The sequence below is a fragment of the Ricinus communis genome, chromosome 6 (assembly GCF_019578655.1).
Source record: "Ricinus communis isolate WT05 ecotype wild-type chromosome 6, ASM1957865v1, whole genome shotgun sequence".
Lineage (NCBI taxonomy): Eukaryota > Viridiplantae > Streptophyta > Magnoliopsida > Malpighiales > Euphorbiaceae > Ricinus > Ricinus communis.
In genome coordinates, this window is record NC_063261.1 from 14785312 (window position 1) to 14811044 (window position 25733).

At 29.6% G+C, this 25733-nt stretch overlaps 3 protein-coding genes across 3 annotated transcripts; 1 reads left to right on the forward strand and 2 right to left on the reverse strand.

Moving 5' to 3' along the window:
- The first annotated feature begins 6656 nt into the window (after window positions 1-6656).
- On the forward strand, window positions 6657-7651 carry LOC8288417 (Werner syndrome ATP-dependent helicase homolog). Its single transcript, XM_002528571.2, has one exon. It carries the CDS (start codon window positions 6816-6818, stop codon window positions 7491-7493), a length of 678 nt encoding a protein of 225 aa, XP_002528617.1. The 5' UTR covers window positions 6657-6815; the 3' UTR covers window positions 7494-7651.
- Window positions 7652-7958: 307 nt separating this feature from the next.
- On the reverse strand, window positions 7959-11598 carry LOC8288416 (transmembrane protein 87B). The gene is made up of 5 exons (XM_002528570.4): window positions 11195-11598; window positions 9587-10523; window positions 9347-9442; window positions 8670-8806; window positions 7959-8387 (listed from the first exon to the last, which is right to left on the reverse strand). Exons 1-5 carry the CDS (start codon window positions 11407-11409, stop codon window positions 8216-8218), a joined length of 1557 nt encoding a protein of 518 aa, XP_002528616.1. The 5' UTR covers window positions 11410-11598; the 3' UTR covers window positions 7959-8215.
- A 147-nt stretch (window positions 11599-11745) lies between these two features.
- On the reverse strand, window positions 11746-15245 carry LOC107262010 (GATA transcription factor 26). The gene is made up of 5 exons (XM_048376062.1): window positions 14973-15245; window positions 14713-14843; window positions 13204-13557; window positions 12411-12729; window positions 11746-12335 (listed from the first exon to the last, which is right to left on the reverse strand). The coding sequence occupies exons 2-5, from the start codon at window positions 14750-14752 to the stop codon at window positions 12236-12238; spliced, it is 813 nt and encodes a 270-aa protein (XP_048232019.1). The 5' UTR covers window positions 14753-14843; window positions 14973-15245; the 3' UTR covers window positions 11746-12235.
- Between the last annotated feature and the right edge of the window lie 10488 nt (window positions 15246-25733).

Sequence of the window (25733 nt, forward strand, 5' to 3'; positions counted from 1 at the left end):
ATTGTCTCGGTATTGATAAATTGTTTTCCGTGATTAGATGATCTGTCACGGCTCGCTCCAACCGAGGCACCGGAGCGAGCTAGGAGGTCGCCCAATCCCTGTGAGTTAAAGTCATTTAATCTTTGCGCTATTGCTAGTCTGATTTTAATATGCTAATTAGAATTTGTGCTTAATATGATTATTAGTATCGCAAGATAAATGATTTCACTTGATTATTAATATTTGAAATAATATAAATATTATTATTAGTATGTTATAATAAGATAAGCGTTATTATTTTTCCCCTCACAAATTGCACGTTGTTTTACCTTAAATCTTTAATCTTTATTTCGATATGTGTTGGATGAGTTCATCAGATAATGATATTTATTATATGTGATGATTGCGAATTGGGAAATGTGGCTTGTAGAACATGCCACTTTGATGGGTTACATCGGACGCGCGCACGGTAATGATCATGGATATAAGGTTATTATGGATTTATGCATACGGTCGAGCTTGCTCTCTGGGCTGAGTTCAGTTGATTGCCAGAGGTAAGGTCCCTGGTCGAGCATTGCTCTCGGGGGGCCGGCTTATTTGGATACTTAAGTGACCAGACTGGAGGTAAGGTCCCTGGTCGAGCATTGCTCTCGGGGCGCCAGTCTTATTGGATTAAGAGAGCCGAATGGCTACTAGATTTCTTATTTGGATATTTAAGTGACTGACCGGAGGTAAGGTCCCCGGTCGAGCATTGCTCTCGGCCAGTCTTATTGGATTAAGAGAGCCGAATGGCTACTAGATTTTGGGGTTTAGGGTTCTACCGAGCCACTCGTCCCGTAAAAGTAAATATATATTTTTATTTATTTATTTATTATGGTATTTGATTATAATGTGATTTGTATTTACATGCATGGTTGATATTTTGATTCGAATGATTAATATTTTATGTGAAGGAAATAGTAGGGTATGATTATAGTATGATTTGAATAATCTATGTTTTCTGAGAAGAAGCAATAGTCCCTAGATTATTTGATTTTAACTCACTCTCGAGACTACTTGATCTCATTTTTATTTTTGATTCGTGATCGTTAGTTCTCCCGCGACTCTTATTCAAAGAATCCGACTCCTTCATCATCGGGTGATGTATTTGATTTGGTATGTAAATTGGTAAATCTTAGATTCTCCGCAGTAGTAATAGTAAATGTATCAGTTGAAAATTTTCTGAGCTTCTGGTCTCGCCTAGTTTTTCCCGCGCATCAAGTATTTATGTAGAATGTAGCTATTAAGATAATTTTTGGTTTTAATAATATTAATTTGAGATGAGATTTGTTTAAATCAGTGAGTGTCAGGCTTACTACGGGTTTCGGTGGCCTTAAGCCTACCCATTCCCTAGTGCCGGTCACGGGCCCACGGGTGGGGTCGTGACACTCTAGATTTTCTAATGATACTTTTTCCATTTCAACCATAGATATTGGAAGGGTTTCAAACAATACCCTATGTCATCTATGCCCTTTACAAAGAACCTGTTCCAACATGACGCTTGCCAAGATTTTCAACATCATATTTGCCAAGCCCAAATACCACATTAGAAAATGTTGATTACCAAAGCAATGTCCCAATACCTGTTTACAATGAAAGCCAATCAAAGAAAGAAGATGACATGGAATCTATCTCTACCCCTCTTCACCATCACCATCAGCAATAACCCAAAATCTAGAAGCAGAACTTACTATGATTTGAAAAAATTTTCAAATCAATAAAAAGCTTTTACATGAAGATTTCTATTCAAAGAAAAACCATTTCAAAAAACTCTAACATTTTTAAAAATTTAAAAGAAAAAGATAAAATCCATAAAAGATACTATAAATTTTGTTCACAAAATAAAATTCAAATCACATTTTTTTATCGGTTTCAAATTTATTGCAAAGAAAATGGTATTTCATACATTTTCAAAGATAAGATCATTAGTCATATTACCATTAGGAACAAAGCCTCGGGGTGGAAGGTCAGAGAGAACCGAACCATCCAGTCTGAACATCCTCATCTTAAAAAGATAACTATTTCTTATGGAGAAAAGAAAATAGAAGCCATAACTTACAAGCTAGTAGGTGATTATTTTAAAAAAAATTACATAGTGAGAAAAGAGTGTTGAGAGTGAGAGAAAAAACCTTTCCTCTTGTACTCTACAACTATACTCTTGTAAGTTATATTATATATATATATATATATATATATATATATTGTGTAATTCACAATATTATTGAATTTTTCATAAATCAAAACAAATATTAAAATAGTTTATTTCTTATTGACTCAATTATAGATAATACTTTATTTCTACCATTATTGTGCTTAACTGATAATAATATTATATTTAGCTAAAATAAACTCTTTAAGATTTTATAGAATTTTTATTTATAAATTTAAATTTGATGTATTTAGCTGAAATAAAATCTATTTAAAATAATAAATAATTAAATTTATAAAATTTATTATAACTAAATTAAATTCTAACGAAATATAATAAATTTTATATTAGTATGTCAATATAGTTATAAAATTAAAATATCTTTTTTAATTTTACTATTTTATTTTATTTTCTCAAACATATCTTTTATCCACAATTATTTTATTTAATTTATTTTCAATATAATATATTTTTTTATCGAAATGGATTCTGTAATTCTAACACATCAAATATAGAAATTCATTTTTAAATAAATTCTATTTAAAAGTCACTTATAAATAAATTAGATATTTTAATAGATTACAACTGAAACGTAAGCATGTATTTCCATTTAAATAAGATTTTAAATTAGAGCACTCCTTCTTTTATTTGTAATAAAGAAAAATCTTATTTGTGAAAAATATGTTTTTATTGTTTAGTTAAAAATATAAAAATCATAAGAAATTAGTGTTCAGTGTTTATCATATCTTAGAAAATAGTACTTGAGGCTGTTAAAATATTTAAATTTTAATATAATTTTATTTTCTTAATTCATAATAAATTGAAAGAGAATTGCACTAAAATTGCTAGGTTAAGAATTTGTATTAGAGAATTACTCTAACATACATGATGAATTAAGATTTTTTCATGTTCATGTTGAGCATGACTTGTTATGTTATACTATATTCATCTTTAAATTTCAATCAAATTGTTGAAATTTTATTAAAAAAAATTAAATTTCTTATAACGGGCAATTGTTTATCAAATAATAAAATTTCAACCATCAAATTTAAATTTAATGGTCAAAGTTGTATCAACATGACCTATCATATTTTATAAAATATGAGAAAATTTTAATATGAAATTAATATATTTTAATCAATTAGTTGAAAGTTTAATGAATAGTTAATTTATCAATTAATATAAAGTCTTGCTATCGTAAAATTTACTTTTAATTCTATATTATTAATTGATTTTATTTTAATTACTTTATTAGTTTTATATATCTTTTTATTAATTTGGATTTTAGTGAGAGAGCAATTGCCACTAGCGGTCAAATTCTTTAGCAAAACCATCAACACGATCTTAATTTCCTCTAGAATAAAGACGATAAATTGACCGAACAAAACACTAAAACAATACCACTTCTATCTTGAAAGTAAACATCTTGTAATAGGAATTGGGTACAATAGAATCCAAAAAATATGATAATCAGGAGTCTTGTGTTGATACTCAATAACATGCCTTTAAATAGGTATTTTTACATAATAGCAAACTAACTCGATAAATACAGAAAATATTAGCACTAACACATTCTATTCTTTCTCGTCCGCGATTCTCTGTCTACAAAGTCAGGTCCTTGAAAGACTTCTCTCCTTCCCCCTGTGACGCTCTTAAACCGATCGCTATCTTTTTCTTGTTGTCTTGAACTTTTATAGAAACGGCTTTCTATCAGGTATAGTTGGTAGGATGAAGTGGGATAAAGCATTAATGGATATAGCAAGTGTGTCGGGGATGCGGCTCAGGCGTAGTAGGTCTGGACGCCTAGTATGAAACAACCTTCTCTAGTATGGTAGCGGCACTGTACCTTAGTATAGTATCTCTCTAGCTTCCCTTCTATATAAAACGTAGTTAGTAGAGATGTAAGTTTGTCTGGCGTTCCCTCGCATAAAGGGCGACTTTAGCATCGGCTCTCTCTGGTTAGGTAATCGAATAAAATGAACTTGAATATCAATATGCTTTGTGCTTCCACGGTAGGCTAGATTTTTTGACATAGCAATTGCCGCTCTATTTTTGCAATAAATTTTTGTTGCTTCTTTTGTTCTTGATTAACCAAATTATTTAATATGGTGACAAAGTCGCTGCTGCATGAATAGCTTCAGATGTAGATAAGATTGTTGTTGCTTGCTTCTTTGAACTCCAACATATGGAAGCTGATCCAAGATTAAAAACATAGCCTCACGTGCTCCTTTTATCCTCCAAAAGTCTAGCCAAATTGCTGTCACTGTAACCAAAGATTCCAAAATCAATTATTCCTACAAGTTTTCCTTGCAAGTAGAACATAATGGCTTATGATTCATGTTTTAGTCTGTTAAGATTTTATAGTTTTCCCGCCAATTAATTAATTAGTTAGTTCAGTTTAGTTAGTTATTCTTACTCTCTTTCCTACTTAGTGATGTCAGTACATGCTTTGCTCCTGTATAGATAATAAGTTCTGCATTTTTTTTATTAAAATGGAATTCAACTGTTAAGAAATCAATTTATAACTTTGAGTTAGATATATATTTTAAATAGATTTAAATAACATTAACAAAATTACTATTGATTTTTCTTTAGTGTTATCTATTTAATATTAAATATATTTTTTAATTATATAGTAAGTATTTCCATCAAAGACTCAAAACGGATAAGCCTAGTACAAAAATCAGCAACAGCACAAAAGTTAATCTTACTAATTAATCAAACGGCATATATCATCCGTAGCAGCGAAAGTTACAATATAAGTAGAACTACAGGATTACTTCTCCTCCCTTCCCTCGTCTTCAGTTAGTTTACAGTATCAGTTTTTTCTTCTTCTACATTTAAACAGAAACCCAAAAGGAAAAAAAAGAAAGAAAGCAAAGAAAACAACAGCGATGGCGGCGCCGGGGGGAACAATCATCTTTAGAGAAGAAAAACCATTAGAAACGTTCTGCATAGTTAGCTTCTTTAACAATGCCATCAATGTCACCGTAACCTCCTCCAAAGAAATGGCAAAAAATTGGCTAAGGACGACACTCTCCAAGTACAAACGCTTTCCTGAGAATCTTGTAGTAGGGACTGGGGTACAGTGGAATCCAAGAAAAGGAGATCGTCAACATTGTTCTGCCGATACTCTACAGCTCTGCATTGGTAATCGTTGCTTGATCTTTCAACATTCTTTACACGATAGCGAGCTTACGTACATTTTGTGAAGCCTGTTAGAAGGAAAAAATAACACGTTCGTCGGGATTGGGAATGGCGCCCGCGCCAGTATGCTGTGGAGGTCGCGGCTCCGGGTGAGGATTGGAAGAGTCTTTGATGCGAGGGATTATGTGATGACAAAGGATGGAAACAGTCTTGCGAATGCTTGTATTGAGACAGTTGTGAAGGAGTATTTAGGGTATTCAGGAGTGAAGTTTCAGAAGCGTGTAAGTACCACTAAGTGGGATAATTTTTTTCTTGATAATGATCAGGTTGTGCAAGCTGCTGTCGATGCTTTTGTTTCCTTTCAGATTGGCAAGAAACTGCGTGCTTGGAATTGGGGGAAGTGAAAAGAGTAATCCCTTTTGCTCAAGAATTGATATGAACTCAGAGCCCATTTCTGCGTTTTGTGGGATCTAAGTTCTTTGATTTTGCAACTGTATGGTTCTTGCTGGGTATAATAGGATTGAATGCTAAATTGTATTCTTGGCTTGCTAGTATATGACATATTATAGTTGTTCATGTGCGTTGCTTGTGCTAATATTAGTGCTTGGTGCAACTGAAACCCATATGATTTCTTGATGATTATGCATTAGTTGATGTCTGTATAATGTGAAATAATCTAGCATTTGTTCGTTACTTCTGATTTGTGGGTAAAGATGAGTCCATGAGTTGAAGTAGTGTCTTTGTCTTTCAATAGTGTAAATTAGATGGAACAGGAACAGAAATAAAATTGGAGAAAACATAAATTAATTGGTTCAGAATTTCATATGATATTCAATACCCGCCAAGCAATAAAAATGGAGTTGGATTGAAAGATTGTAGCTTACAACTTTTTCAAGTGGGGAGGCAAAAATTATCAGTGCCAAAGCAGAATTTTAAAAGTTGACAAAAGTTGGCATCTCATTCCACCCAATTAAGCAATTCTTTCAATTTCATTCTCTGATTAAAATATAAAAGACCCATTTGTCAGCCATATCCATTTTATATTGGGTGGGAATTGGGCGAGTCTTGCCATCAATAGATACAGTACAGTATTCAACTTTGCTTGAATAGTATTTTACGTACTCTGAGAAAGTAACCCTTTTACTCATTGATATAATTAGACAATATGTCATTAATTGAATGAAATACATGATTTTAATAAAGGTATATTAATTATAGATTATAAATAAAAAATTATTAATATTATATATACATATATTAATTATATGTCACAAAAATAAATATATATAGTATAGGTATTATAATTATTTTTTCAAATATTAATCAGACGGTCTACGATCATCACAGCATCAAATTTTACAATAGAAGCGAAACTACCGCATTAGTTCCCCTTCCGTCCGTCATCTTCAAGTTAGTTACGTTAAATAGAAAACGCAGGGAGAAGTGCATTTTGTTCACTGAAACACAGAAACCCAACTCACAAGGACAAAGAAGAGAAACAATGGAAGCGCCGTGGGGAGCAGTCCTCTTTAAAGAAGAGAAAGAATCACACACATTATACACAGTCCAGTTCTTTGACAATATCATCAATGTGACCTTAACTTCCTCTGCTGTGGAGGCAATAGATTGGCTGAACAAAACACTCAGCCTACACTACAACTTACTTGAAAAAGAAGAACTTGTAGTAGGGATTGGGGTACAGTGGAATCCAATAAAAGATGATAATCAAGAATCTTGTGCTGATATTCTGCAGCTCTGCATCGGCGATCGCTGCTTGATCTTTCAACTTTCTGTACCCAACGCCGAGTTTCCTGTCAGTCTCCGGACATTTCTTTCTAATGGAAAGAAGAAAACGTTTGCTGGGACTATGAATGTGAGAGAGTGTGAGAAAATGCTGCTGAAGTCGAGGCACCAGGTGGAGATTTCAAGGCTTTTTCATGTGAGGAACCACGCGATATCCGCGAGCGGAGAGAGACTTGTTGATAAAGATTCTGTTGGGGAAGTTGTGGAGAAGTGTTTAGGGTATCAAGGAATGAAATTTCAGAAGGCTGTAACTGGTAGTAAGTGGGATGATCTTGTTCTTAATGACGATCAGGTTTTGCTTGCTACTGTTGGTGCTTATGTTTCCTTTCGTATTGCCAAGAAATGCCGTGCTTGGAAGTGGTGCGGCAGGAAGTGAAGTGAAAAGTCTCTGAAGATTTTTGGTCATGATCATCAGCTTCTTTTTCTTCTTTTCATGATTTGGGTATAACAAATTCTTGACTGTTCTTTTTCTTGATGATTCTTGCTTGCTATGATAGGGCTGAACGGTAGATTCACATTTTATATTTTCTTGAACGCCCATTGTTTTTCTTGATGATTTTTCTTTCTTGCTATGTGCTCATGTTACAGTAAAAAGAGGCCTACTTCTACTATAGGGAGATTAAGACTGCTTTCAGGTTGTTGTTGCCTGGTGAACTGGCTAAGGCTGCTGTATGCGGTTGTCCCCAAATTTACTAGCACCTGAATTAGAATTAGGATAAGGGTTTTCTTACTTATTTGTTTTTTCTTTTTAAATTGTGGAGCAGTTTTATCGTTAGGAGTAGACTAGTCATGTGATGCAACTATCACTAGTAAACTTTTATCTACTCCAAAAGCACATCTATACACTCCAAAAGCCACCCTTACTCATTGATACAATTACACAATGATACAAATTAATGGTATGAAAAAATACAAGAAATTTGGCAGTATATTCACCCTGGTGAACTAGCAGAATCACATTAAGTCAAAATTTTAAACCTCTGCAGCCCAAGTGGAAGTATTTGTGAAATAATAGGTAATGACCTCTTTGAGCTCATAGTAACAGGATTGTTCAGCACTGCTGTATGAGGTTCCTGTGAGAATATGTTTTTCCAAAAATCATTCTCTCTTATCTTCTTCTGTCTCATTCTCTTGATCAAAGACATCCGTGCTCCCTGCGTTCTTTTCTTTCTTTTCGACTAAACTGATATCACCGTCTGACTTTCCCCTTGTTAGAGATTGTGCTTCTTCATCATCAGATTCCTCTCCTAATTCTTCTGAGTAGGCATACCTGTAGGTTGGGAGTAACATTCAGCGTAAACAGGTGGCAGTAGAACATTAATGCCATAAAACGTTTTCCATGGAAACGGACAATGAAAGAAAAATATAGAACTAGCATTTGAACCAGTTTTGTCTTCTTTTTTCTTTTCTTTTAACAGGTCCAAATGATCAGTCTGACAATTTCATTGGCATTGTTTAGAAATTGTTTAGAAATAACTTATGTACGATCTGTGTCCAAGAATTTTCTAGTAAAAATTAATCATAATGAAGAACATCTCAAATCTATTATTACCGTTGTGAGCTTTGAGAAGGAGCCCAAAGATAGCAAATAACACACAGCAAGGCAAATGCAAGAATGTCCCAGAATGCTGTAATGATCCAAGCACCTTGCCACCTTTCATTGAATGGATCAGTTGCTTTGAAGTAAACCTGTGAGAAAGTGACTCAGATTCATAATAAGTTGAGTAATCAACATCAACAAGACAAACAGAGCAATTTATTACATATTATGCAAGCAGAAAAGCATATTCTTGGAGAAAAAAGTTTTCTCGAAGCAGTGAAAATCAATGACAAAAATGAAGAGTTCATATCGGAAGCCCAAAATGGTACATGTTATTTCTGGATGAATACGTTGTTGACTGTCTTTAACATCTCTTTCACACCTTTTATAGTGAGGGCAGTAAAGATAATCCTTGAACCATTATTTAGCAGAAACAGAATTATATTAGAATTAGATACTTGATTATTGATGGATGAAATTTAGATGCTTGAAGTCTTCAGTTCCGGTAAAAGTACACTACTAGATGAAACAGTAATAGAAAAAGTACAAGTGTACCATCTTTTATGATGAGCCACGGAGCTTTGTTGTCTTATCACATATAATTCCTCAAATGGTAAAGGAAGAAGATAAAGAAAGTAAATAAAATAAATTTGGTTAGAACCCAATGTACTCTTTTCCATGTACCATACCTCATAAGCTATCCAAGCAACAGAAGCTATCACTGCCACAGCTAGTGCATTTGAGAACTTCCTGTAGATATCCAACTTAACAGCACTTCTTTTTGCCTGAATATCAATATTTTTGGTGCAAGAAGCCCATATAAAACAAAATTTAGAAAGTTGACAAGATGAAAAATAGCAAGCATGCATTGATAATAGCAAGACAGTAAAATTCCAAAGAAAAATAGATGATTATGGGCACATTAATACCTGTAGCTGCTCCAATGTTCTTGAAAGAGATGTAAATATCCACAATATCAAAAATGCATCCAAGAATGCATCAGGAAGGACTAGAAACAGTCTTGCTCTTCCTGATACGTCATTGATGTTTCCCACATACTCAGTAATATCAAGCAACTCAGATGCCAAAAAATATGTAAATCCAAGAAGAATCACCTTCGATGTAAGACCACCAAGAGTGGGCCTCACAACTCCATAACCCATAGAAACTGAAAGTATAAGGAGGCGAGCAAGAGTTTTCCTTATAGCTCCAACAGTCACAACCCAAGTTGTAATTGCAACTGGCCTAATACCCATGCTGTTAAAGTTCGCATACTCAGAATACCAAAGAATCATCTCAAACAATCCTAGGGCAACAACGGCTGTAATGCAATGCTGAAGTTGCAAAATATCCTTCCAAAACCTCATATACTGTGTGAACCAAATGACAATAAGCAAAAGATATGCAAGAGACATGAACACATAAAACTTCATTAAAGGGGCCATCCTGCCAGGCAAATAACCATCAGGATTCTTCCAAACTGTCTTTCCACTCATTATTAATCCCTTGAGTTTAGGATCGCATGTGATGAAGAATAAGTTATACATTCCCGTCTTTGTGATATTTACAACCTCATTCCTTATCTCTGTTGATAAGTAGTTACCACTGAATTGCACATTCATAACAATAGGCCACTTGACATCTGTTGCTGAAGGTATCCTAATGACTTCACCTTGCTTGCAACCTTCTAGCTTAGCAAGATCGGGAGTGCAACAAATTGATCTTTGTCCACCATAAGCAGAACCACCAATATTATTTCGGTCAGCTGCCTCGAAAATCACAACCTGTATCAATCCTGTACTGTGCTCCATTTCTGAGTGCTCTTCAGCAGCAGCTTTAGTCCTCCAGAATGTAATATCCTTGAACCTGCTCCAAACGAATAGAAGTGCAAAATATCAACAATATAAATTTTTCTTCATCCAAAAATGACATATTACAAGGAACAAACGTTCTATCAAATTCAGGGACCAGATGAGTATCAAACGCCCTGACATACCCAATCTTCTCATTACTTGAATTTACATTTTGGTGGAAAGGATAATAATCAAGCAAAAACTTTCGGCAACGTTACTTGTGAAAAAGCCAATCTAATCTCTGGCAAAGCATCTCAAGCTCAAGTTTCCTAATTTACAGTGTCGATTTTTCTGCTAGTGAGAAAAAGCAAACAATAATTCATGAATCTTTCATTTCTTTATAAGGCCTTGTTTGGAATAAATTATATGCAAGAACTCAATTTCTCGCAAAATCATGTCAATTTTCTTTGAAAAAGACAAAATATCATTGTGCTTTTTAAATATAGTTCGATTGAATTGAAATGAAAGACTTGCATTTCTAGACTTTCCAAAAGACTGTCTAAATAAATTTCACTGGAAACATAAAGATTCCATTTAATGAGGCCAAGCCTAATCAGATCTCATCTTTTTTTTCTCAAAATAATCTTAATTTCGATATTTAGAAAAAGAAACATTTGAACATAACATAGAAAATTATTAAATCAATGCAAACAACAGATCCAATCAAAACGTCAGTGTATTTACCTGATATAAGAGCGGCCAGTATTCAGGAGAGAAGCGACAATGCCTTCGCTACCACCAGAAAGAAGGTAAGCATTTCCAACATCGCTAAACACTTCGTTATTGTAAATGTGAATTGAAGCATTACAGACTTCAATAGCTGAGCCCGTCACAATTAAAACGATAACAAAAAGAATATTAATAACGTTATAAGATCTGCCTCGGGATGCGAAATCCATGGCTACAGGTGGTGAATGAACGAGGTGAAAGAGAGAGAGAAAGATGTTAGCGGCGGTTTTGAGGAGGTGGTGGTGGTCAGGTGGTGGTGGGTGGGTATGGAGGGGAGTGTGAGAGAAGCAAAGATCACTGTCTGTCGGTGAGAGAGAAGAGAGGAGAGAAATTGTTGGGTTTACGCGCCAACTAGAACGTGTGGTTGCTGCTGCTGTTTTAGTTTATGAATTTATAATTTACTCTATGAAAGAATCTAAATTAGTTTTCTTTAAGATTTAATATGTAGTTTTTTTTATTATTATCATATCAAATTATTTAGTGTCGATTTAATTTTTAAGAAAAAAATATTTAATTAACTACAGTTATCAAATATATTTTAATATAAAAAATAAAAATAAAAATTAAATTTGCAATGGATTAATATAATATAAATGAAAATAATATATTTTTCACAATTGCTGGTAAATTGTCAATAATTAGTATATGGATTTACAATAATTTGAAGACAATTTGGAATAAGAATATGGTTACTTGGATATATCAAGAAAAGAATTGTACAAGAGAAGTAATAATATATTTAGTTATGGATAAATAATAGTTGAGACATTTATGGGTACAAAAGGTATATAGCTTTCAAATAATGCTCAAAGAAGAGAATTCTTTTAAATTATGAAAACGACAATATAACCTTAGTTTATTGACAAATTTAAAAAAAAAAAAAGAAAGGAAAATTACAATCTAAGCCATGAACAATTCATACATATTATTGTAGGATATGTGGGTCAGCCCAATACAGTTGTTGTATCAAATGCCAAAAGCTACTGTTCATATATTTCAACTAATTTGATGTTGATGATGACAGCTTTTTTTTGATTTCTTGGACTGACATTGGGCTAACAGCAGCAGGTTGTTTTTGTTGAGTTTAAGTTCATCCCTGTATCAATTGATGGCAGATCTCATAAATGGGGAAAAAGGAAGAAGGAACCACCCAACATGATGCTCTACTTACATGGGTGAGGATCTATTCTGAGACTCGTTGAAGCCAGAAATCCTGACATCTGAAGGAGAAGAGAGTGTCTCATCAACTGCTGCTTCCATTGGAGCAAGAAGAATGGTTCCAAGGCCTATCTCATTGCATGATATCTGGAGGTTATTTGCATCATAGATGAGCAAATCTTCAGACAGGTTGGGACGGCCCACCTCCTCGTACTTCAGAATATTAAAAAGATCTCTTTGGAATCTTTCTATGGGTGTAAGACTGCGATGTACCACTAGAGATCTCTTTCTTGAAGGTACACTTGTCTTCCACAAGCTTCCTTGGGTTTCACCTGCAGACAACAGTACCATGTATAAGAATTTGATCAGTTGGGTTAACCACCACCTGTTTGGATAGAAGTTTTTCAAGATTTTTAAGGACTTCTGTCTGAGAAGAAGGTAAGATTTTTTTAAGATATTTAAGAATCGTTCAAAACCACTTTCAGAATTCAACCTACCAAATCGGTGGATCGAGAACTTCCATTTGCGGTCAATTCAAACAAATTAAAATTAAAAATTATATTTTACCTCCTAAAATCTCACTTCCATTTACTTTAACTATGTTTACTGTAACAATGTAAAGATTCTCACTGAATAGTTTTCATTAAAGAAAAGTACTGGCTTAATTATAAGACTGACATAGTAAAGGAACTTTATGGAAGAAAGGAGATCATACAGATTAATGTGAACAAAGAGCAAAGTGAACTGAAGTTCTTTTATAGACTCAAAACTCTCCATATTCTTACCTAATAAACTGAAACGGTTACCTTGAATCCCATCTCCTTCCTCTTCTTCTACATTGTAACAGTTCTGAGAATATGATACAGCAGAGTCATCTGAGATAGAGTTATGGCTTGTAGAATCATCAGAATCAGTAGAGTAACAAACATTATCAGTAAAGCAATCTCCCTCCTCCTCCTCTTCTTCTTTTATTCTCAAGTTGTTGCCTTTGTTTGGAACTGGTGATTTTGAGCTAATTATTTTTGCTCTTTTAGCAAGTGGGTGTAATTGAGCATGTTTAGGTGCATAGTTTGCAAGGGTTCCTCTTATCCTATACCTTGATCCACAAGCATTGCATAACACTGGTTTTTCAGGTGGTCCATTTCGCCATAGTGGAGTGCCTATTCCAACTTGGTTTTGTTATATTATAATAGGCATTAATTGCAGATGAAGTAAAGCAATTACAAATTATAAGAGTAAAAAAATAACACTAACAAATCTAACTAGTAATTTTTATTCTTTTTAAAGGTTGGATGTGCCTTGAGCTACGTACCAAATGATAACTATTTACATATTATCGGGATAATAATTTTAATATTGGCCACTAAATTTTTATTTTATTTTGGTAGCAATAGTAGTTACTATATTGTGAATAAAAAAAATATATGTTTATGTGTTTAAATTATTATATAATTATGTGACAAGTGCCTAAGCTTAATCCTAGACACTAGCTCATTCCGATTAGTGATTATATCAAATAATGTAATTGAATTAATCTTAAAAAAAATGGTTATTACAAATAAAAGGACCACATGGCAATAAATGGCATAATTTAATGGAGGTATTATTACACTTTCATTAAAATAATGAGTTAAATCACTAATCTAACTAAAATAGTATTTAAAATTAAACTTTAGATTTGTGTCACACAATTATAAAGTAATTTAAACAAGTCATATTTTGTATATTCACCACATATAGTAATCATCAATGCTACCGAAATGAAAGATGAGTGACCAAAATAAAATAAAAAAGAGATTAGTAAATAAAATAAAATCTAAAGTAAAGTTAAGTGACTATTATATCCCTTATATATAGTAATAAACCTCTACTAATATCAGTGAATGACCGAAGAGAAAAAGGTATGAAAAAGAAATGAAAGCTTTTATTGAAAAGTTGTGCAATTAATTTTGGATTGATATCTTAACATAACAAGTCATGTTGAAAGAATCTTAATCATTAAATTTAAAATCCATATTGTGATTTTATTACCTAATAAATAATTACCTATTATATAAAATTTTAAATTATTTTCCTTTTAATAAAATCTCAGTCGGTCGATAGATATTTAAATATCTAAATTTTAAAATAAGATAGGTCACATAATCTCTATTAATTTTAAACTAAATTGTAAAGTTTAAATACTATTGCTTCTAGTTGTCTGAGTCAAAGCCACTTATTTGAATCAAATGTGGTCTTTCCTGCAGATAAGAATATTCAAAGTAATGAAATGTTTAAGCTGCATAATGAAGAGAAGAGGAAATGAGAAGACTTACTATGAGTCCCACAGTGGTAACAAGGCCCTTGTTTTCCCATATTGATAATGTTCTCAAAATCAAACGTTAGTTTTGCTCTCCAAAAACTTTCAAGCCAATGATGTATGTTCCAACACACAAATTCAACGAAACTACAAGAAAAAGTAAAGATCGATAAAAAAAAACTTCAAATAACTTCATAAAATACTATTCTTTTAGCTTATTTATTATTAAACCCAACCGAACCGACCGACAAACTAATCCGCTCCCTTATAGATTACCTTATTCCAACAAGCAATGAGAATAAAATGTCCCTCTAGAAGCAATTTGAGGCTGATCAAGAAGCAAGCAAGAAATGAGTTAATAGAGGGTCAAGGAATTGGAGGTGGGTTTTGGTTAAAGAGGTATAGTGGGTGTGGATGTCTACTAGAACTTGAAAGAGATTCAATTTAGGAGTTGGCCATGAAAGTAGGTGGTGGGTATGGTTAAATGGGAATTTTGGATATTCATGGAAGTGTAGAGGGTGATGCATGGACATGACTGTGATGCATATAAACACTTAGCATTTGCATAATGGCAATGGCAGAACACTTTTTTTTATATATAAATGCTGAGACCCTATAAGGAGATAACAACCAAGAATTTGTTGGTTGAATGATAATTAGACTTTGGTGGCTGAAAATGGAAAATCCTGACAAGCAATTGTCCTTTGTAAGCCAATTTCCTATTCAGATACTTCTTCTTTCTTCTATATTCATGCTGAATTATCACCTACCATATTTTAGGGTTAATTAATTTATCATTTTTAAGCAGTAGAACTTTTGATTTTTCAATGATTAATTTTTAATATCTTCTCGTTTAATGATATTAAGTATTAAATCAATCCATTAGATTCATATTTCAATTAGTCAAACCACTTTTATTTAAAACATCAAATCTACCTTTGTAAATAGAGTACTTGAATTTAATCAAACTGTACTAGTAATTCTTTCTGTTTTTAATAATTAATTTTAATATTTTTTTAAAACTATTAAATTAATTAATTCAAAATTATAATTTATTAGAAGTTGTATTATAGAAATATTAGTCATGCTATATTTAAAAATTAATTAGCTATTTCAATATTTAAGAGTTAAGAGTTTTAAAAATTAATATTTATACTAAGTTACTTTAACTAAATATATAATAATATTCACAAGATAATTTTTTTTATAATTATTCAAGATAATAATTATAATTTAAGTCAAAAGAATTGTATGATTTAATAATGTATTTTATTCTTTAGATATATAAATAAATTCTAGAAGGACTAGTAAGGATAAATTATGTTTTAGTTTTGTAAATATTTAACAAGAATATGTTCAAATTAAAAATAATTAAATTTACTAGTATAATTTGACAAAATTTAGAGATGTTAAAATATTTAATCTGTTAAGGGTGTTTTAAATATAATATTTACAGTTAACGCCTATTTTTAACAAAAAAATAATAATAATAGTTACAGAAACGCTAAAATTAAATAGTAAAAATATAACTCAAAAATATTAAAATAATTATAGGATGACAAAATTTAACTATTATAGGAATATCATAGGAAATTAAATTTTTATTATGTCCTTTGTTAAACGCTATTATTATTGAGATTTGAATCTATTGCCCGCTATTGGATATTCTTATAGGTTAAGACATTAATGAAAAAGAATAAATTCATAATTATATAAATTAGTTCATAAAACAAATCAATTTATGACAATAGATTCACTTTCTTCTAAAATGAACAAATTGCCATATGAGAAAAAGATCTGCATTTCTATGAATTCTTTGTTTAGATTTGCATATTAATTAACCTTTTTCTTCCCCTAATTGCTTTGGTTTGGACTTGCTTTTGGTATGCCAATTATTAAATTGTGTGATATTTTATGCATTGATCGCATTGATCTTAATATATAATAGAGGAATGTTAGAAATACTGGTACGAACCAAATTAGCACAACTAATCATACTCCAACAATAAGTCTAGATGATGCATATCCTACTAATTCAAAGAATTCTAATATTTTTTTAAATATTGTTTTTAGACAATATATTATATATAAATTTTTTAGATATTTTATTTTTGTTGGCGATTATACTATATATAATTTTTTTTTTAAATAATAAGTAAACAAATTACAAAGAGAGGATCTAACAAATTATAATAATATGTGGACTGATTAGATTTCCTAATTCAGTAACAACAATTAATACACAAATTTATAATCTCTCTTTATAGGATAGTATCTGTTTAATTTATTGAATGAAACTAAATTTAGTGTAAAAATCCAATAATTTTTATATAAAGTTATAGCATTAGATCACATTATTATAGGTTCAAGTAATAATTAGTGATACTCTATTTAAAAAGTGGAGCCAGCCACTAGATTATTTTCCTTTTTGATTAGAGCTGTAATGGATCATGGATTTTATAATAAAAAATAATTATTTATATTCAATATAAAAATAAAAAATTTAACTAGTGTAAAAAAAAAAAAAGAGTTGTAAAATTCAAGATGTCTCATTTTTAAAAGTAGAGTTAAATCTCAAGTGCTAGATTATTTTCTTTTTAATATTTTGATATATATATACTATGTATATGAAATAAAAAAATTAAAAAATTAAAATTACAAGATTTTATTTAAAATTCAATTGTTTAGGTTTTTTAATTTTTGTTAATAAATTTTATAATTTTATTATTATAAACGAGTTCGTAAATGGATACCCATTTAATTATCTGAATATTTTTATAAATAGGTATTTAACGAGTAGAGTATCCATTAATCACTTAAATATCCATAAAGTTTATTTAAGAACTATATACTAAACGAGCTTTTATCGGTTTCGGGTAGTGTACAAATATTTTTGTTAAGATTTGGGACAGGTTCAGGTATATATATTAATCAAGTTTAGATTGAGATATCGTTGTTAAATGGGCGAATACCCTATCCATTGCTACTCCTAGAAGCAATGCTACACAATCCATCTATTTTTATCTTAATTCTTACTTACCTGATGTGATATATAATACTTTTGCAAAACTATTTCTTAACTTCAAAATATTAAGAGATAATTTAGTAAAAATATTATATCTCACATGTGGTAGCTAAGAGTTTGGACAAAAATAGATGAATTGTTTAGCATTTTCCATCCGATAAAGATAGTCAGTTTTTAATTTACACATAGACTAAAAAGCATTGGTTTATTTTTCTAATATCATTAGTTTTAATCATTATTTCTTTATAATATTCTTATTAAGTTTTTTTATAAAATTTATAACCTCAAAATATAAAAAAAGTAAAAATTAATTGTATATGACGATATTTATTTTTAACTAATAAAAAATATTTTTAATAATTATTATTAAAGTAATGATTATGAAAAATTGGATTATAATTTAAGAGATTAACAAGAAAAAAGATACTATTTTTTTAGGATAGAAGGAATATGAAGTTTTTCTCCTTCCTTTTCTTTTTTTTTTCAAATTTATTTATAACTGGAATATTTAACCAATGAAAAAATAATTAGTGAACTTGATTGAGTAGAGAAGAACTTGATTTTAGTTACTTTAATATAATGTCAAAAAACTGTTTTATTTAAAATATAAAACTGTTATTTGTATCTCACTTAAAAATTTAAGTTCTTAGACGAGAGACTTTCAATAATAATTCTATAATTTAAACATAAATAAATAAATAATAAAAAAAGCTGTAAATATTTTCCATCAATATACTAATACATTAAAAATATAATTAAATATCAAACTTAGAATAATTAAGCTCAATAAAATAAAATATACCCTTTTTTTAGATCAACACACATAAGAATATACTTATACTTACATTTAAGTACTAAACTTTGATATAAATGACCATCATGGAATGTCAAAAATATTTATTTTTTCCAGTTCACATGTGAGTATTAACCTTTGATATAAATCATTAAACTGATGAGTAGAGAAATAAAAAGTCCAAAGGCCAAACTGAAGTTTTAAGTACTTTTGAAGACCTCTATTAAATCCTTAATTAAGATTAGTTCTGGATAAAATTGTGATTGATGAGTAATTTAATTCATTTTGGTTTTAAATAGGTGTCTAAATAATTAATGAGGTCTAATAATTTTATAATATTTATTTAAAACCAAAAAACTTGACACTTTAAAAGGACAAAGGGTCAATTTTACTCGTGAAGTTATGTCTAAGAGTCAAATAGATTCAATTTAAATTTTGTTAGCAAATAGCCACCTAACCTTATATTTAAAAGTTGCATTCAATTTAAACGTTTTCACTAAATAGCCCCTGAACTTGTAATCAAGGGTTAAATACATTCATTTTAAAAAAGTAAAATAATGTTAGATTTTTAGATTTTAATTTAGTTTTGAAAATTTAAAATAATATTTATTTCATTAATTTATTGATTCAATAGTGACGCACTATACAAGAGTGTATTCGATAAATTCTAAAATTTGAATTAAATTTATCCAAAAATGATAAGTTATGGATCCATTTATTAAAAAAGTTGAAATTTGACTTATTTAATTTTTTTAAAGTTAAAATTTGACTTATTTAATTCTTAGAAAGTTGAAATTTGACTTATTTAATACTTGTCATTTTTGGGTCAATTAAATCTAAAATTTAAAAATTTTCAAATACGCTTTTGTATAGGCATCACTAGATATTGAATCAATAAATTAATAAAATAAATATCATTTTTAATCTTTATAATTCCATTAAAAGCTAACTTTTTTTAAAAAATTTAAATTGGATATATTTGACTATTAGATACAAATTCATTGAGCTATTTATTGAAAAAGTTTAGATTAGGTGTAGTTTGACCCTTTGACTTAAGTTTAATAGATTATTTGCTGAAAGAGTTTAAATTGGATGTAATTGACTTTGAACATAAACTCATAGACAAATTGACTCTTTGTCCTACTTTAAAACTCATGAAAATGAAATTTAAACTTATTCTTTTTTATTTTCCTTAAAGATAATTTACTAAACAATTAATTATCCAAATACAAAATCATAAAAGCAAGAAAGTAAAGCTGAATTAACTAAATTTAAGTTTACTTTTCCAAATTACAAAATTAGTGTTAAATTAATATTAATGAAATAATTATTTAAATGTTGATATTTAATTAGTTGAAATTACGTAAACCCTTGAAATCAATGCGAATGTGACTAATTTACCAAAATGCCTTTAATAAGTTAAAAATAAATTAAGTTATTACGCACACAATATATATATATATTAAAATATTGATTTGTAAGAATATTAAGTCAAATTTATCATTCTCTCTTATTTATTATTTTTTCTTTTAATTGTCATTATTTCATCATTGTCATTGATTTATACATTAACTAATTAAAAGTTTGGTCTTTTTTATCTATCTTTTTATTTTCTTTATTCTAATCCAATTAATTATTTTTATTCTAAATAAATTCTATAATAAATAATTAAATATCTTTATTTTGTATCCACTTAGTAAGTACCATTATTAACTCTATTTAAATAAAAAAACTTAATAAATATCTCTTATACTAGGTTTGGTTGAGATTCATTAAAATATTTACTTCATTTAAAAAAATACATAAAAAAAGAAATAAAATAAAAATGATAAAGTTGAAAAGATAATTTAATATTATAAAATATATAAACAAACTAATATCGAATTCATTTTGAAATTCTATCTATTTTGGTGGAATTTAGTTTAGCTATAGTCAATTTTATATTCAACGTTTACCTATAATCAATTCTATATAAGTTTGAATATGTAAAACTCTAAACCAATTTTCACTTTATTCAAAGCACATAAACTTTAAATCGATAAATAAATTTTATAAATTTTATGAATATCAGTCAAACACAATATTAAATAAGTCTAAGTTCATATACATATTCGAAATTGGTCGATCATGAATTTCATAATAATTATTTCAATTAATGTCTGGTTTTTATTCACGTGTTTTGCCAATAATACGGTATGATTATAGCATATGTTAAGTTATTTATTATCAAAAATATAATTATCAAATAAATGTTATTAAATTTTAAATTAATTTTTACTAATTTATGAGGCGGGAAATAAACTCGAAATTATTCAAGCAATAACTCTACTATGACTAAGCTGATGGGAAGTAGTCACTTGGTTCTTGTTATTGTGTTAAAATATGAAAATCAACATTGTCGAGTTACACTAAATTTTAACAATTTTTAATAGTCTAATATACATAAAATATTATCTTCTTTTCATATAATAAAAATTTGATTTTATATTTATTGTTGTTAATAGAGTTATATTTCTAGAATTAGATTTATATTTAATGAATTTTTTAATACTATTTATTAATAAATTTAATTAATGAACGACCAAATTAATTCAATAACTAAACAATCATCTGTCCTTTTTCTATTTTTATTTTTATATATATTATTATTTGAAATACAACTAAATAATAAATTTTTTCTTCCCAATAGATTATTTTTCTTTTCCATTCTCCTTTTGTTGTAAGTGTTAGAGAATTTATTATAGCATCTTTTGTATAATAAAAGAATATCTTAAATAATAATTAAATATAAAGAGTCTCAAGTTTTATTTAAGTCTATTTAAATTTTACTGTATTATACTTTTTTTGTATAAATATTAATAGTTTTAATTTTTATTCATTTCTTTTTAACTTTTGTCAACAGATAAAATAGAATTACAAATATAATTAATAAAATATATAAGAATTTATAGTATATTTATTGAAATTAAATAAAAAGTAAAGTCTAAATTTCTAAATATAGACAGTCAAATAAATTCTTTATTTTATAGATAAATTTTTAATTAAATTTTCATTTTATAGAATATTGTTTTCAGTAAAAAAATTGACATATGTAAAAAGTATATTGGACATGTTCTTTTAAATATTATATTTGTAATACCCGTAATTTCTTTTCTTTAATAATAATTTCATTAATAATAATTAATAAATGAGTTTTGATTTAAATTAATTTTACTTTATTTTTATTTGGTTTAATTTGGAATGATGTAATGAAAATTTTAATGTTAGAGAAATAAATGAGTTATTTTCCATATCCAATTAGTTTGATTTTTAAGGAATTAATTAAGCAAGTTATTTCAGAAATAAATTATATTTTGGTTATTCAATTAAAATTATATTGGAAATTTTGAAAGAATTTGTAACAGATGTTTTTATAAAAGAAATTTCTTGGGGAAATTGGTATTTTAATTAGCTAGTGGTATTTAATTTTAAGTTGAAAAATATTTAGTAAATTGGTTATTTAATTTAATTGTGTATTAGAACTAAATTGAAAATTTATTTTGGGATGAGGATTAAAAGTATAATTTTATTATTATAGGGTTTTAATGGAAATTTGTATGTTTGATATTTTTGTAAATAAATATGTTGGCCAGGGGTATATATGTAATTATGTATTTTCAATAATTCTAATTCGGTCCAAATTAAATATTTAGGAGCTCAATTGAAAGGTTAAAGAGAAGTTTAGGGGTTATTTGGAAATTATGCAGGGTAAAAGTATTGTAATTTAAAAAGTTGAGGGACCAAAAGATAAGAAAGAATAGTTCAGGGACTAAATGTCGATATGGAGAAGAAGAAAAGAAAAGAAGAATCGAGGAGAGAGAAGGAAGGCCGGAGAAGAGGAAGAAGCTAGTGCTGCGTCGTCCAACCGGTGGCGGCCGACTGCCGGGCACGCTATGCCGGACGATGGCGTCATGGCCGACGAGTCCAAATAAGATCAAGAAGTGGCCGAAGGCAAGGCGACAACACGCGCGAGGAAGGAGGCAGCCGAAACTTCCTTGTATGGCGATCTCCTCGTAGAGCTTCCCTTTCGGCGGTGGCGGCGTCGACTTTGGTGGCCGAAGGAGGGCGGCGAAGTAGGTGGCAGCCGTGTTTTCCGGCTTTTCCGGCAAGCTCCGGTGGAGGATGGATGATCGGATGACATATCCCGACTCCCCTCAGCTCAAGCTTTGCAATGGCACCAGTTTTATGGCGATCGGACTACATTTGCAAATCGACGGCCGAGATCGTCTGTAAATCTCTCCGGGTGATCGAGGGTCGGATCGGAAAATCAGAAGTGGGGATCGTCATCAGTGCGTCGTTTCGAGTCCGATGATGAGTTCAGATCATCGATCGGACTCCGGCGGTTGAAAGCGAGTCGACCGAGCGATCAAGCGTCTCGATAATCCGTCTGTTCGGCTCGCTCCAATCGAGGCACCGGAGCAGAGCTAGGAGGTCGCCAAAGCTATGAGTTAAAGTCATATATCTGCTTACGCGTATCATGTAAATATTTTATATGATATCTCTGATTTAATGATTAATATTTTGACTAATTGGTTATGTACTGTTTATGCTTGCTTCATTTTCTGCATTACAATTTTTATTGATTTTATGTTGACTCGGGATGGGACGACAGTAGAACATAAGAGTTTGATGAGTGTTCCGATATAAATCTGAGAGTGATGAAAAAGGATAAATAGGTAAATTAAAAAGGAAGGTTTAGGATTTGCCTGGTCAAGCATCGCTCTCTAGGCTTAGTAGAGTGTGGTTGCCAGAGTAAAGGTCCCTAGTCAAGCATTGCTCTCTGAGCGCCGGCTTATTTAGAAACCTAAATGACCAGACTGGAGGTAAAGTCCCTGGTCAAGCTTCACTCTCTGGGCGCCAGTGTTATTGGAATAAGAAAGCTGAAAAGCTAAGGCTGGTAGTGAACATTAAATGACCAGACTAGAGTTAAGGACCTTGATCGAGCTTTGCTCTCTGGGCGCCAGTCCTATTGGAATGAGATTAGTCGGGATGTTAGAGTTGAGATTAGTTGAGATGTCAGTATGGAGATTGATCGAGATGTTTGTGTTGGGATTAGGGTTCTACTAGAGTACTCTGTCCCGTAGCGTGTGAAAATTATTTTATTTAATTTAAGCATGGTGTGACACGTGTGTTTTTATATGACTTAATGCTTATTTTAAATTAAATAAATGTATGATCGAAGTATATGCAAATGTTTTTAGATATATGATTTTAACTCACTCTTGAACCTGACAGTCTAAATTTCATTGTTTTTCAGATCCGTGACTGTTAGTCTTCCCACGACTCTTATCTAGTAACCCGACTCCTTCGTCATCGGTGATGTATTTGATTTGGTATGTAAATTTATAAATTCTTAGATTCTTCGCAATATAAATAGTAGATGTATCAATTGTAATGCTTTGTATTTTCTGGTCTAGCCTAATTCTTCTGGCAGACCGAATTAATTATGTAAAAATTTAACTGTTAAGATAATTGTGGTATCAGTAAAATGAGACGAGACTTAATTGAGTTAGTGAGTGTCAGGCTTACAACGGGATTCGGTGGCCTTACGCCTACCCATTCCCTAGTGCCAGTCACGGGCCCACAGATGGGGTCGTGACAATATTAAGGGGTAATTATTATTCGCATTCTGTATTTTTTCATATTATATCAGTTACTTTTTAATATTTAAAAAATATATTTTCTTGGCTTTCTATTTTATAATTTTAAAAAATCTCTTTGTCATAATTTTTGTTAAATAATCATTAATAAGTTTGATTTTATACTATTTGTCTCTTAATTTTTGATAATATACAAATTACTCCTTGTAGTTTACTTATTACACTAGTTACCTCTTATCTAATTTCTACACAGAAAATAATTTTAGTTTATGTATAAAAATAATTAACTAATATTCTTTTATTTACTCTAATTTTTAGCATAATTGAATTGTAGTAAAATTTTAATATTTTAAAAGTACTTATATTTATTAAAATATTAAAAATTCATATAATTTAACTTTAGATTATTAAAATAAAATAGATATTATTTTTATTAATTTTGTTACACTAAAATTATAACTTTAGTAAAAAGTTTAAAGATCCAATTATAATTTTTATCAATTTAATTTTTTATTATATTAAATTTTAAAATGTAAAAAAATTTTAGTACTATAAATAAATACAAAGGGCAATCAGTATATTATATTAAAAATCAGAAGTAAATAGTATAAAATCAAATCTAATTAACGATTGTTTAATGAGAATTCGGACGGAAGAGATTTTTAGTATAACTTATAAAATAAAAAAATAAAAAAAGTATAATTTTTTTTTTAAATATTAAAGAGTAAGTATTTGTAATACGGAAAAACATTACTCCTTATATTAATCACAATTTAGGCATTTGGATATGTTGTCTCAGGCTTTTGTCCCTCCATGTAGAAAAGCTGCTCATATGGCCAATGCACCACAACTACGCCTATTCGATTGTCCTACTAAGTTAGATTTGAGACTATTTTGGTTGAGTTTGATTTTTTTGAATTTAAATTTAATTTGATATAATTATTTAAATAATTTTTAATATATCATTATAGTTTTTTTTATATTACTTATTCAAACCATACTTTTTAAATTAAAGTATAACATGATTGAATCCATTAAAAAATAATTGTTCTTTTGAATTTGAACTAATGCTTACTTAATAAAAAAATTATAGGAGAAAGTATAAAATTTGACTATATGATTTAATCTTTTGACATAAGAAGTTCTCTAGATTTTTTGGTGACATTTTAATATTTTGAGAATTACATCACTAGTAATTTTAGCCTGAATTCATTAATACCGTTAATAGTCTTAGTAATTAAATTCTAAATAAAGTCTAATTGCTGCAAAATTGGTCTTGTCGGATAGATGGTGAAATATAAAGTTTTCTAATTGTCAGATTATCCAAAATTTATCGTAGCTTACTAAAATTAAAAAAAAATTGTTAGATTATTGTCTCCTTTTTCAATTTTTTTCTCTCTAAATTATGTAAAAATTAACATGATTAGTCTTTAGTGAAAGCTAAGTTGGTAAGCAACGTAATGGTAATGGAATCACAAACAATTGACACTAAATAAATATTTTTAAAAATCATCTTTTAAAAAATTTATTGCTTTTTTTCTTCTCTCCTCCTATTGTATTGGGGTAAAAAAATATATTTT

Bases quoted from the DNA above. Each gene is read 5' to 3' on its own strand.
- LOC107262010 (XM_048376062.1), bottom strand. From the start codon at position 14,752: ATGGGAAAACAAGGGCCTTGTTACCACTGTGGGACTCATA. The intron at 13,558-14,712 runs GTAAGTCTTCTC...AAGTTGGAATAG, and splicing joins TTACCACTGTGGGACTCATA to GCACTCCACTATGGCGAAAT. The intron at 12,336-12,410 runs GTAAGTAGAGCA...CAATTGATACAG, and splicing joins CAGAATAGATCCTCACCCAT to GGATGAACTTAAACTCAACA.
- LOC8288417 (XM_002528571.2), top strand. From the start codon at position 6,816: ATGGAAGCGCCGTGGGGAGCAGTCCTCTTTAAAGAAGAGAAAGAATCA.
- LOC8288416 (XM_002528570.4), bottom strand. From the start codon at position 11,409: ATGGATTTCGCATCCCGAGGCAGATCTTATAACGTTATTAATATTCTT. The intron at 8,807-9,346 runs GTATGGTACATG...ACTTTCTCACAG, and splicing joins TTGCTTGGATAGCTTATGAG to GTTTACTTCAAAGCAACTGA. The intron at 8,388-8,669 runs GTAATAATAGAT...CCCAACCTACAG, and splicing joins CCTTCTCAAAGCTCACAACG to GTATGCCTACTCAGAAGAAT.